Below are 12,629 nucleotides of genomic sequence, written 5' to 3' on the forward strand. Positions count from 1 at the left end.
TAACCTGGGTCATTCTTTTTCAAAGGGATCAACTGAACAGAGTGATAGATTCTTTTATTGTTTTAGTAACAGCTTGTTAATATTTTATTAATATTTGTAATTTCCAAATTCCAAAATCAACTATCTTCTACAATACTAGGTTTCTATATGGACATTAAAAGTCTTTAGATTTAGTTTATGTGCTCTTTTAACCATCTTTTCTTCTGCCTTCCCATCCTCACATCATTTGATATACCTTATCTTCATTGTTCTTCTTTCTTCTTAACACATCTATATTTTTTCTATTTTTCCAGTCTTGAAATCTTGCCATTCATGCCATAAACCTAGAACAGTTTCTTAAAATCTAAAGCTACTTCAATTTAAAAATACATATTTAAAGATTCAAAGGTAGGAAGATGTAGCATGTAGTGTTCTTCCAGAGGTCCTGGGTTGATACTCAGCACCCACTTCTGGCAGCGGAAAACAGTCTGTGACTCCAGATCTAGAGGATCAAACTCCTCTGACCTCTGTGTGAACCCTCACACACATGTATATACCTATACCCCACACATGTATACGTAATTAATAAATAATAAGAATGAATATAAAAATTCAAAGCTAGGATCCATATATAAGAAAGAATATTTTGGCATTTATCTTTGAGAGTCTGGATTACCCAGTTAAAATGATTATTTCCAGCTACATCCATTTTCCTGTCAATGTTGTTATCTTTAGAGTTGACTGAAAACTCATTGTGTATATATACTATATTTTCATTATGCTTTCATGAGCTGATAGGACTAAGCTATTTCAACTTCTTGTTTGTGAATACAATGGCAACTAATATGGCTAAAGAAGTATCTATGGAGTAGGGCATATGACCTTTTGGGTAAATACTCAGGAGTTGTATATCTGGGTCATAAGGTAGATTGATTTCTATATTTTTGATGAACCTCTACATCAATTTCCATAATGGCTACACTATATTATATTTTCATTAATGTTGGAGACACAATTTCATGTACTGTGACTCAATCTGAGTAAAAAGAAAGAAGAAATAAAACAACAATATTTATCTCTCTGTGTGTATTGATAGTGGAATCAATGTAAAAAGCCATTTCACAATCCCCAACACAGTTAACTGTGTGTGTATGAAAGATAAGCCACCAGAAACTTCCTGAGAAAAGTCACCCTTGTTAGGTCTTTGATCACCATAGAGAATCTGGGAATTTGTAAAGAAGTCGTTAGTCAGGTGTCATTAGTCTTCCTGTCTGGAAGCATTTCCACAGAACTCTCTTAGTACAGGAAGTTAACATTGTCTGTATTGCCAGGAGTAAATTGGGGAATGATTCCATCCTTATCTGCAGAATTTGGCTTCTGGTGTATGACGAGCTCCAGACTAGTATTATAGCTACATCCTGTTTATCACCCATATCTGTCTGCTAAAAAGACTCAGGGATTCGTGAACAATGTTAAGAAATAAAAGGCTCTAATTTCACATAAAAACTTAAGTTGAATTTACTTTCCTGTCTTTAGGTGATATTTTTCTTTGTGGTGCATATCATGTTTTCAATTATGACAAACTACCTCAAATCTATTATCTTTCAGTACAAAATGTACACTGGCAAATATGTTTAGTAGACATGATCTAACTTTAACAAAATTCAGTTTAGCAATATGTGTGTTTGTGTGTGTGTGTAATATTCATACATGTGTTTGTAACAATGTTAGCTGAAGAACAAAAGACCATAAATTTGAGAAGGATTTTGCAGATGAAGAAGGGAAGGGTCAATAGAGGTTAGGGACGTGGCAATGATGTAATTCTCTATCTTTATTATCTATAGTCTGTTATTCTTTGGTGAATTCTAAGATTTTATATGCTCTTTCTTCACTTCACTGATTGCCTTTATTTCTGTAGAAGAGTATTTAATATCATGGGCATTCTTGGGACTAATTTTGGTTACTGAGTCCCTTTTTATGTAGTTCTTACTTCATCTACATTCAGTGTCATCCTTTTGTCTGGACTTTAAATATCCAGCACTTACATAATGCATCATTATCTACTATTGGATTTTGGAATTATTTTTTGTAAAGATTGAGAAATATAGATTTAGGTTCATTGTGCCACATGTACATCAGAGTTTCTTCCATAGCATTTATTGCCAAACCTATATTTTCTCCACTATATATATTTTGTTGTCTTATGACACATTAGATGAATAATTTCTGTGGATATATGTCTGGGTATTTTGGTTTTTATTAATTTACTTAATCTTATTTTTATTTCTTTTATGTGTATGTGCTTTATCTTGCATACATTTCTATGTATTATGTTTGTGCCTAGCTTCAGCAGAAAGCATTTGATTCCTTGGAAATGGAGTTGTTCCAAGTGGCTGTGAGATGCTGTGTTGGTCCAGGAAATTAAACCCCAAACTTTAGAAAAAGCAGTTATGGTTTATTTATCTGTCTGTTTGTTTGTTTGTTTATGCATACATTTGCTTGTCTATAATTTATTTCTGGACACAACACACAGGTGAGGATCAGAGGAGAGATTGTTGAAATCAGCATGACTGAAGACAGTTATTAGAGAAATCTTGTACCATCCTATCTTTAAAAACTGCCACTTTCATTTCAGAAAATTCTTCGAACTCCACCATACTATAATCATGTGGGAATAGTGTTTTCTGTCATGTCACTGACAGTTGGTTTAAAGACATGCCTGGTCTTCTTAAGGTATCCCAATATGTCCATATTATAAGTAGCTTAGCTGGAATCTTAATTAGATCTCATATTTTGATTTTACAACTCTACCAACATTATTTTACTATGACTCTAGGTTATAAATTGATTGAATTTCCCAATCAACATGTGTCATTTGTGTTCAGTGTTTCAATGTTATTATTACATTTAGTTCTAAAAGGGGGAAAAAGTTGAAGACAAATTTTCTTGTGCTTTGGTAAATATATTTTATTTAATATACAATTTTATTTTATATATAAGATACACTCTGTGCAAATATATGTTTTCAAATGTACAAAATAAAAAAATTATCAAAAGAATGGATCATATGGATCATATTTAAACCTTGAGAATGAGCAGGTGTTGCCACCAACAAACACACATATCAGGTATTTAAGATTAAGGTCAACCATGTATGTGTCAATTGCCAAGCAGAAGGACAATTTAAATAATGAAGAGAGGCAAGTTTCTTCATCAGCTGCTTGCAAAGACTTCAAATCTGACCATTCAGCATAGTCATGTTCAATGCCAGGATGAACCTAGTAACAAAATGATAGTCAGTCATCTATTATTTACACTGTTTGTGTTTGTTAGTCATTTTTACTTTTGAATAGTAAATTGTATTTGGAGAAACATTAATAATGTGAAATTTCATTCTTAGACATTGACTTTCATAAGTCCAGTACTGGGTACTCTGACATCATTAGGTATACACAAACTAAATTTTAGATCCATGTTCATATTTTATTACATTAAATTGATGAGTGATAAATTATTTTCTTTAAATCTAGGAAGATGAAATAGCAGGAAAGCATTATTTCAATACAGCCTAGTGTTTCAACAATACCAACAGATGCTCATGGGCTATTGTCTGGAGATCTAGTGTATTTCCTTTCACCTAGGAAATTAGTGTTCAAACAGCTGTGAGAAATAGTTAAACTTTTATGTCAATTCCTATCACTGTGTTTTTCACTTATTTTATTTTTTGTGCATTGGTGGTTTGCTTTCATATATGTCTATGAAAAGGTGTCAGATCTTAAAATTACAGTTTTGAGCTGTCACATGGGGTGCTGGATATTGATCCAGGGTCCTCTGTAAGATCACTCAGTGCTCTTGACTGTTGATCCATCTCTATCAACTTGACATAAGCAAGATTTGTCTGGGAAGAGGAACCACAGTTGAAAAACTAAATCCAGCATATTGCCTGTAGGCAAGTCTATAGGGTATTTTGGAGGTAGGGTGTGTGCCATTCCTGGGCAGGTGATCCTGAGTTGTATAAAGAAACAGGTGGAGACAGCTTATAAGCATTCCTCCACAGTTTCTACTTCTAGCTTTATGCCTTGAGTTCCTGCCCTAGCTTCCACAGATAACGGACAGTGATGTAGAAGTATAAGTGGAAAAAATATCTTTCCTTCTCAAGTTTTTTTTGGTCAATTTTTTTAACCACAGTTTTAGAAACCCAACCAAGACAATCTCTTAAGTGACTAGGATACATACAAGATAAGTTGACTAAATTTTGTTCTTCCAAAGTGGGGCATTTCAAGATGTATAATTCAAAAGTAGTCTGCTTCATGAAGGAGAAAAGTGGACTTTTAAGAAGATTGTTTACCATGTTGAGTATCCATTTGGTGAGTTCTAGAAGTTCTTTGCTCTGGGCCTCAATATTTTTTGCTGTGGACAGGATAGTTTCATTGGCTCCTTGCATACCACTGAGTTTGGTCACTTGGTAGTGTAGAGGTTCTTTCCAGCTTCCCATTAGATTGAGAATTATTATCAGAAAGTCTTCAAGCTATGCATCCATAATTGACGAATTCCATTAAGAGAAATGAAATACAGAAAGACTGGTTGCATTTGATTTGTAACCAGAAAGGCCGAACTAAAATACCCATTTGCAAATCTAATGGAAGTTTTTATATATGAAAATGGGGTAGAGTTCTGAACTTTCGAAATTTATAACCACATCTTAATAAAATGCAATGTTATGCTATATAAAGAATTACTTTTAAAATGAGTTTCAGAGCAGACAGTGGTGGCGCAGGCCTTTAATCCCAGCACTCGGGAGGCAGAGGCAGGCGGATCTCTGTGAGTTCGAGACCAGCCTGGTCTACAAGAGCTAGTTCCAGGACAACAGGCTCCAAAGCCACAGAGAAACCCTGTCTCGAAAAACCAAATAAAATAAAATAAAATAAAATGAGTTTCATATTGATTATGTTTTGTTTTTCATCTGAATCCTAAAATATTGAATCCCCTCTAAGTTCTTATATGTTAGATTGTTTGTTTGTCGTGAGAATCTAAGGCTTTGTAAAAAAATGAAGTACATTCCCAAAGAACTTGATTTAGGAAAGATACATGCCATCACTGTCAATAACGTATCATTCAACTAGATTTATAAAACACGTAAGGTATATTGTTTGAAATCATACTTATTTTACTGCTCTTTTAGGATAAATGTAAAAATATTAGAACAACCTGATATTATTAAATGTGCTTCTCTCAGTCTCAATGATTCCCCTTCTCCTTCCCTTCTCTTTATATAATTGATACTTTAGATAGTAAATGAAGGTAAAAAAAAAAAAAAGTCAATCCTGTGCCTTTAATAACAGCATTAATACAAATGGCAATGGAATTTTGATGCTCCAGTGTATGGTCACTGCCAAGTTCATACATGAAACTCATTTCATAATTTTAAAAGCTTGCTAGGTGTCTTGAATACTTTTAGGTGTTCTTCTATGAACAGTAGAAAGGAATTCAACTGCTATTACAACAGAAAGACATAAAAGATGGGGAACAAATGAACAGTTCAAATAGTAATGTAAAATCAGTGGTTGAAAGCATTGTGTTATGTGATTTGGAGCAAGGTCTTGAGCTACATTAAAGCATATAGTCCACACTGAAAACATGCATGTGTTTTAATTTTTTTGAATGTTTTCAAACTCCAGCTCCTCGTCTCAGTCATCTTTTAGGAGGGTAACTGAAACAATATCAATAAAGGACTTTGGGGACTGTCTAGTCATGGAGTAGGTCTCTACAAACATTTTTGTTCATTTACCTCTTCTTCCTATACTTTCATTTACTATTTTCACATGATGTTCACGTCAATTCATTAGAAGATAAATTATATTAGGAAATTCCAACTCATTTGTCATGACAATTATAAGTTACATTATCTGTACTATACAGAGTTTCTCATCACAACTAGGGGCTTGAGTTCCTTCTGGGGAACATTAACTACATTGAATTTACTGAACCCCTTGTTCAGCTGCCTTCAGTTAAGACAGAGAAGAAAGCACGATCTCAGAAAAGACTGAACACATACATAAGAAGAAGCTGTTGAATCAGGACAGTCTTGAGATAAAGAAGACTTACCATGGTAGTCAGGAATGAAAAACGTGCCAGTGATACACAATGAAGACAAATGTTTGTGTTTATCTTAGGTATTCACTGAATATCTGTTTATATAGGGATGTCCTACTTCACTCAAGATTTCTATAGAAAAATAAGTCAATTTACACTTACTAAACATCAGTGAAACTGGATCCTCTAAAAGGTCAGTTTATGGAGATATGCCACAATATTATTTAACAATTGATTTCCCTATAATTTACAACTGGGTATCATGATTTTATTCCACTGCTCACTCTTACTCCTTGCTTGTGCTCCTGTGATTACCATATCTGCTGTAGTACTTAAGACCTGGGGGGAGGTGGGAGGACCTTGGACTTAACATAGTGTAGGGAACCCTGATGGCTCTTTGGCCTGGAGAGAGAGGGAGTGTTGGTATGGGTGGAGAGGAGAGGAGGGAAGGGGGAGGAGGGGAGGAGATGGAAATTTTTAATAGAAAAATGAGAAAAAAAGAAAGCTACAGCATGGCAAAGCTAGCGCACTGTTTCAGCCGTTTAACTGAAAAGCTGAGAACTCACTGATAACTTTCGGGATTCCTGTATTGTCTTGGGGGTGTTGATGGGAGGAGAGTGGCAGCTGTCAAGCATCTTGAGCATATTCTTCTCATCCTTGTTCAACTCTAACATCTGCAAATAATAAAAAAGAAATGAAGTTCGCTAGAATTTGGAAATTGAGTAAATGAACTTGTGACCAGAATATTATTAACTATATGTGAAAATTTTATAAATAAACACTGCATAAAATCTACCATGAAGAGAGGGAAACTGTAACCACTTTTTCCATTTTTAAAGTAAGCCATCTAATTTAGTTTTTTTATCTAACTTTCTAATCTGCCATCCGTTCCTATTTACTTTTCTCTTATTCTGCCACTAATTCCAAATTTTTTATAATTATAAAAGGTCTTAGAAATGACAAAAACACAAAACACAACATGTTTTAAGAACAATTTTTCTTTTGATTTGAGTCTAATGCTTCAGTAAATGTTTATCTGTATGCATTTGTTTCCTGCTAGTACAAATTAATGTATTTCTTTTATCTAGGCATTGTAAATTTACACATTTTCTCTCTCTTCCCAGTGAACATACGCATATGTACCATTTACACTTAATCATGAATCTTGACTGGAATTGCATCATATTTAACAAAAATAAGCATACCAAACTGCCTATTTCCAGAAAATAAGACATGAAAAAAATTGAAAGCCATAAATCATTAATTATTGCTTATTATCTTATATATATATATCATGTAAATATAGTTACTTAAATATATTATAAAAATAAATATCTAAAACTAATATTCAGCTAATGTGCAAATTTTTAATGGATTATCAGGAATATTAAAAATTTGAAAGAGAGTCAGTCAAGAATGAGGAATGAGAAACTCATGAATAAAAAGACAATATGAACAAGTATGTATTGCAAGGTCAGGGACAGTCTCTTGATGTACTCAAACCTTATTCTGTTTTCTCCTTCACACTGGCTGACCTTGAACAGATTACACTAGTCAGTGGGGAGAGAGCCTATTATCAGTTGCCAGTCAGTGCTCCTACTGAATGAACTCTAGCACTGGAGATCTTTAAGTAAGGATTCATTGATAGCACTGGGGGTTTCTGAAGAAAAAAAAAACTAGTGCATCTCCTTGACATAGTTTTAGTTCAGTGTACTTCTGTTTCCTACACACACTAGCGACAATACAATTGTAACTCCATTTAAACGAGACCAAAAAATGATGTTTCTTCCACTGCCACAATTCTTACAGCTTGGTATCTTAGGTACAAATACAAATAAAACTTTAAAATACATGGATTTAAAGAAAAATGAGAAATCATAGCATTCTCTTCAAGTGGGATTTCCTGGAGATTTCCCATTCTTCTGGGGAAAAAAAAAATCTGTTTGCTTTATAATGACAGTGGCATCTTTTACCTGCGGAAATGTATTTGGTTAATGACATTTTCTTACTTAAATTGTAATGAAGCCATGACTATGAAGGTTTTACAGGGAAGGGGGATAGAAATAAATGAGGTACTTACAAATTTAAAGTATTTTTTTGAAGAGAAGTCACTGACGAACTGAGAAAGAATCAGGGAAAGGAAATAAGTTATAAGTAAAAAGCAACATGAATGCAAATTTATTATAGCTTCAGAGACACATTTATGAAGTGGCCATTGTTGTACTGAAGTCATGTCTATCACCACATCCCCAACAATAACTGATTTGGAGCAGGTAACTTAATATGCGGATATCAAAATGATTAAACCTATTTTACTTCTATCCCATCACTCCCGCTGAATGACTCATCCACTGAAATCTTTAAATTGTGACTCCTGGCATTGAGGAGTTTCTGGAAAGCTAATATTTCTTTTCTGTTCTTGAATCATTCAATCTCTTAGTTCCACTGGGCTCAATGCAATGCACTGATTCTCTATTGCCTATGCACAATGCCAAAGGGAAGATGTCTGTGGAGGCTGTGTGAAAATAGACGAGAAAACCAGAGCTGTTTCGAAGCTGCATCTTTTAGGTTTTCATGTGACAATTGTGTTTTACCAGTAATCTTTCTGAATAATTTGAGTCAAACACCATCATGATACAACTGCATTATTTAACCTCATGTTCTTTCTTGGTTCAAGCTGATATTCTTTTAATCGTTAAGTAAAAACAATTTCAAAAATCATTTAATGCTTTGTAAAACATCGAGTTTTCATGAAACTATCCTGCTCATCATATTCCACTTCTCAGTAGCTATTTTTACATCTGTGTTGGTTATTAAATTATAAATTTGGTTTACAATAATTTTAAATGCATTACAGTATAATTATTGACAAGAAGGCTCCTTTTGGGAAGAAGCCATAAGTAAGTGTGGTACTTACAAACATCTTGCGCATTTCCCTATTGAGTTCACTGATGTTATAAGACAGCCTGATGGCATGATTGAACAGGTCCTGGAGGTAGACTTGATTATTTCCAGTTCCGCGGACATTCACAGGCAAAGAGGCAACATTCTCACACAGATGCAAATTTAAGACCAGTAACAAGAGGAGTGTTCCTGCTTTATAGAAATGGGAGATTGAGATCAATTTATCTGAGGTTAACAATGGTACTTCCTCCTTATCAAGAGTAATTTTATCTGTCCACAGTTCCTGCCACTGTATGGTCTGGTACTGTCCAGCTGTGAGTAAATCAGTATCTTCCACTGCGCAAATATAATTAAATAAATAAGTTGCACATTTCTATAGCTTGGGAAAACAGGGATTTCCCACATTTTGCACTGATATCAGAAACTTTCAAACATTTATACTCTAAGTTAACTAAGTTAACTGAATATTTTGAAATCATTTTTGTAGATCATTTTATGTCTTGGGTATTTTGTCATAATTTTCATTGGTTAATCCCTCAAAGATTGTGTTGGATTTAGTAGGCAGTATTCACATCAGGACAAGGTCAACACCGCTGGCTTTGCTTCATTATTGTACCTAACAAGAAGAAGTGTATCATTGTCAATTGTCCAATACTGACTTTGAAGAAAATCCTATCATTTAAAGGACCTAATGTCTGCTTTTAAACTCACCACAATGCTTTCATGCATTAGCAGTTTGTCATAAGTTTTTACAGGTTTAACAATAACTCTGTGGATAGACTGATCCTATGCAATATCATCAAACTGTATTGATGAAGAGACAACGTAAAAGGCTTAATGATTTTCCACTTGATCACTTGATCAAAGTAGACCTAGTAACATTGACTGTATCTACTTCTCTTGCTTTGTAAATGAAAATCCTTTAAATTAGCATTCCTGCAATGATCAAAATGGTTTGAACATCAATTTATCCAATTTGACTTTTACTGATGGATAAACACAGAATCCTAATGTGTCAATAATTTGCATGCCCAACAAAAATGTTACAGAGTGTTATGTTTCAAAATGAATGCCACTTACCTTTAGTGGCATTAGACTGAAAACACTTCTGATCCGCAGAACCTTAGATAATCCAATTGGAAATGTGCAACAGAAAATTAGGGAACTGGTAAGTTTTATTCAAGGAAAACATCTAGACTCAAATACTCAAAATAACTGAAAAAAAACTATGTAGCATACAAAATAACCATCAATATTTCACATTCAAAGTATATATTATTTTTAAACAATTCCTATTGTAGAAAACAAATTTACAATGATCCATGTTCTTTCCCCAAATTCTTATGTATGATAGATATTTATATTTTAAATAGATATAGGTATAAATTCCTTCCATTTATCATTTGAAGAACTTAAAGTCTAAGATTAGTACAAAACAATAAATGATTTTGGCTTTTCATTTCATAAAATATAATTTAAGGGCTAAGAATGGCAAAGCACAGTTTTAACTTTAGTACTTAAAAGACAAATGCAGATGGATCTCATTGACTTAGAAGTCAATCTGGTTTACATAGTGAGTTTTAGACCAGTCATAGTTTCATAGTCAGACCCTATCTTATTATATATGTGCTTGCTAGTGATTCATTTTACTTTGAAATATTATCAAAATAGAAGCAAATAATAGTATAATTCCATATTTTGCAAGAGTATTTTACTTGAATTACATTGTCAAAGATGTATAGGTATACATCTGCTAACCTTACCTATTATGTCCCCATAATTGGCACTGTGATTAAATGCATTCCAGTAAAACAGCTCATAAAAACTTAAAAATGACAAAATGTTACTTTCTTCCTTCTGAAGTTGTTAGAAATCAGCCCATGATTCTGACAATTTCATTCCAGTAAATGAATAAATGTAAGCAATTTTAACTTTAGAAGATTTATCATCCCATTATCTGGATCTCTCTTGCACATTTGAGTTTTGTGTATAAAGAACTCTTGTTCCTATGATTACATGCTGGCAATATTCTTCTTTTCTACCTAAACTCAATTAATCTTTAATTCCAGCACTCAAGAGGCAGAGGCAGGCGGGTCTCTGTGAGTTCAAGGCCAGCCTGGTCTACAAGAGCTAGTTCCAGGACAGGCTCTAAAGCTACATAGAAACCCTGTCTCAAAAAACCAAAAAAAGAAAAAAAAAAGAAAAAGAAAGAAAATGCAAAAAACCTCTAGACATTTCTCCATGTCTATAGGTAAAGAAGATTATCTTTTAAGAACCCTCCCTAATCTAATGATATATACTGCATTTATTTTTTGAGCAATGATTAGAAAGTGTTTCTTAGTTCTGTCTGTCTTTTTCATATTGGCTAAGCAGGAACAAATGTCCATTCACTTAGACTGCACAAAGATGACACCAAAATGTAAAATGTCCAAACAAGTGTTGTAAAAGAATACACTATTTGAACGCACTTAGAGAAGGTTAAGAGAAAGGTTACTTACAGAAGCATGATTTGGTGGAAGGCAGCAGCATCGCTGTCAAGTTTCAACACAGCTTGTCTGCTGCTCCAGGACAGCTGATTTACTGAAGTCCTACCTTCTATATAACGCAGCACAGCATCCCTAAGGCCACACACTGCTTGGGTACAAAAGGAAGCAAACTTTGGAATCTAGATGAGGATTCCACGATACTTCCTCCTTATGGATAAGCATCTCATTGCCATGATGACTAAAGCAGTCATTTGAGCATAATTTAGGGAATATGAGGGCCATGTCTAGAGGGTTAGTTAAGTTGCAAAGCACCAGAGCTTTCTTTGTTCCATGAAGTCTAAAGTCAACCTCTAGCCATCAGAAAACAGTGATTCCTGGACCCGCATTCTCTTCTCCAGTTCCTTATCTATTCCCATCACCTGTTCTAAATGTGCACTGGATCTTAGATGAGAGGACATAGGTTTTTCAGTGTTTTTCTGAACATTTGAACACAGGCCACTGTAAGAGTCACCCATATTGAGAAATTTAACTTTTGAAATTCCAGCCAATGTCTGTGGCTTGTTTGTTTGTTTCTACATGCTGGGCACATAACAAGAGTAATATAAAGTGCCAATGCAGGTGCTTAAGGGGGTCTTTTAAGTGAGTAACTCATTTTAACTTAACAAAATATCAAAGGCTCTCCTGATGGATTCAGAATATCCCTGGTCTAGCATTATCCAGACTACAGAAATAAATACAGATTCTCTGCATGGGGCTGGTCTTAAATCTAATACAGCATATTGAGCTGCACTTAAACCAGATGCTGAATGACTGTTGATTGAACATATACATCTGGCTGGTTTGGTAATTGCCTTCACTTGAACTGAACTGAATAAGTCTCTTAGTGACATCTGGAATTACAAAACTCAGGCAACACTAAAGGATTTTCCACATTGGGCCTGAAAAGATTTCTTCTAATATGCAAACATAGCAAGGGGCATATCATTACAAATTTCTTAGATTGAATGTAGTGTATATCAAATACATTGTCAATATTCTTTATTACATTCATGGTCAATTGGGCTTCACTACTGAACAACTAACAAGAAGCCACCAAGTCATAATATCTGACTAATGATTCAATGATTGGAGGAATGGGTACAAGTTATGATCTGCTATTGACTGAAT

At 34.1% G+C, this 12,629-nt stretch overlaps 1 protein-coding gene across 1 annotated transcript in view; it reads right to left on the reverse strand.

The window, feature by feature from the left end:
- LOC119817112 (prolactin-7A1-like) overlaps positions 1-12,629 on the reverse strand; it is a 33,537-nt gene that overhangs the window by 16,417 nt on the left and 4,491 nt on the right. The window contains exons 2-4 of the mRNA XM_042055328.1: positions 8,990-9,312; positions 6,639-6,746; positions 3,101-3,257 (exon numbers count right to left, since the gene is read on the reverse strand). Of these exons, the coding sequence (XP_041911262.1) occupies positions 3,101-3,257; positions 6,639-6,746; positions 8,990-9,312 (588 nt within the window). The remainder of the gene's footprint in view (positions 1-3,100; positions 3,258-6,638; positions 6,747-8,989; positions 9,313-12,629) is intronic.

The sequence above is a fragment of the Arvicola amphibius genome, chromosome 6 (genome assembly GCF_903992535.2).
Source record: "Arvicola amphibius chromosome 6, mArvAmp1.2, whole genome shotgun sequence".
Taxonomy (NCBI): Eukaryota; Metazoa; Chordata; class Mammalia; order Rodentia; family Cricetidae; genus Arvicola; species Arvicola amphibius.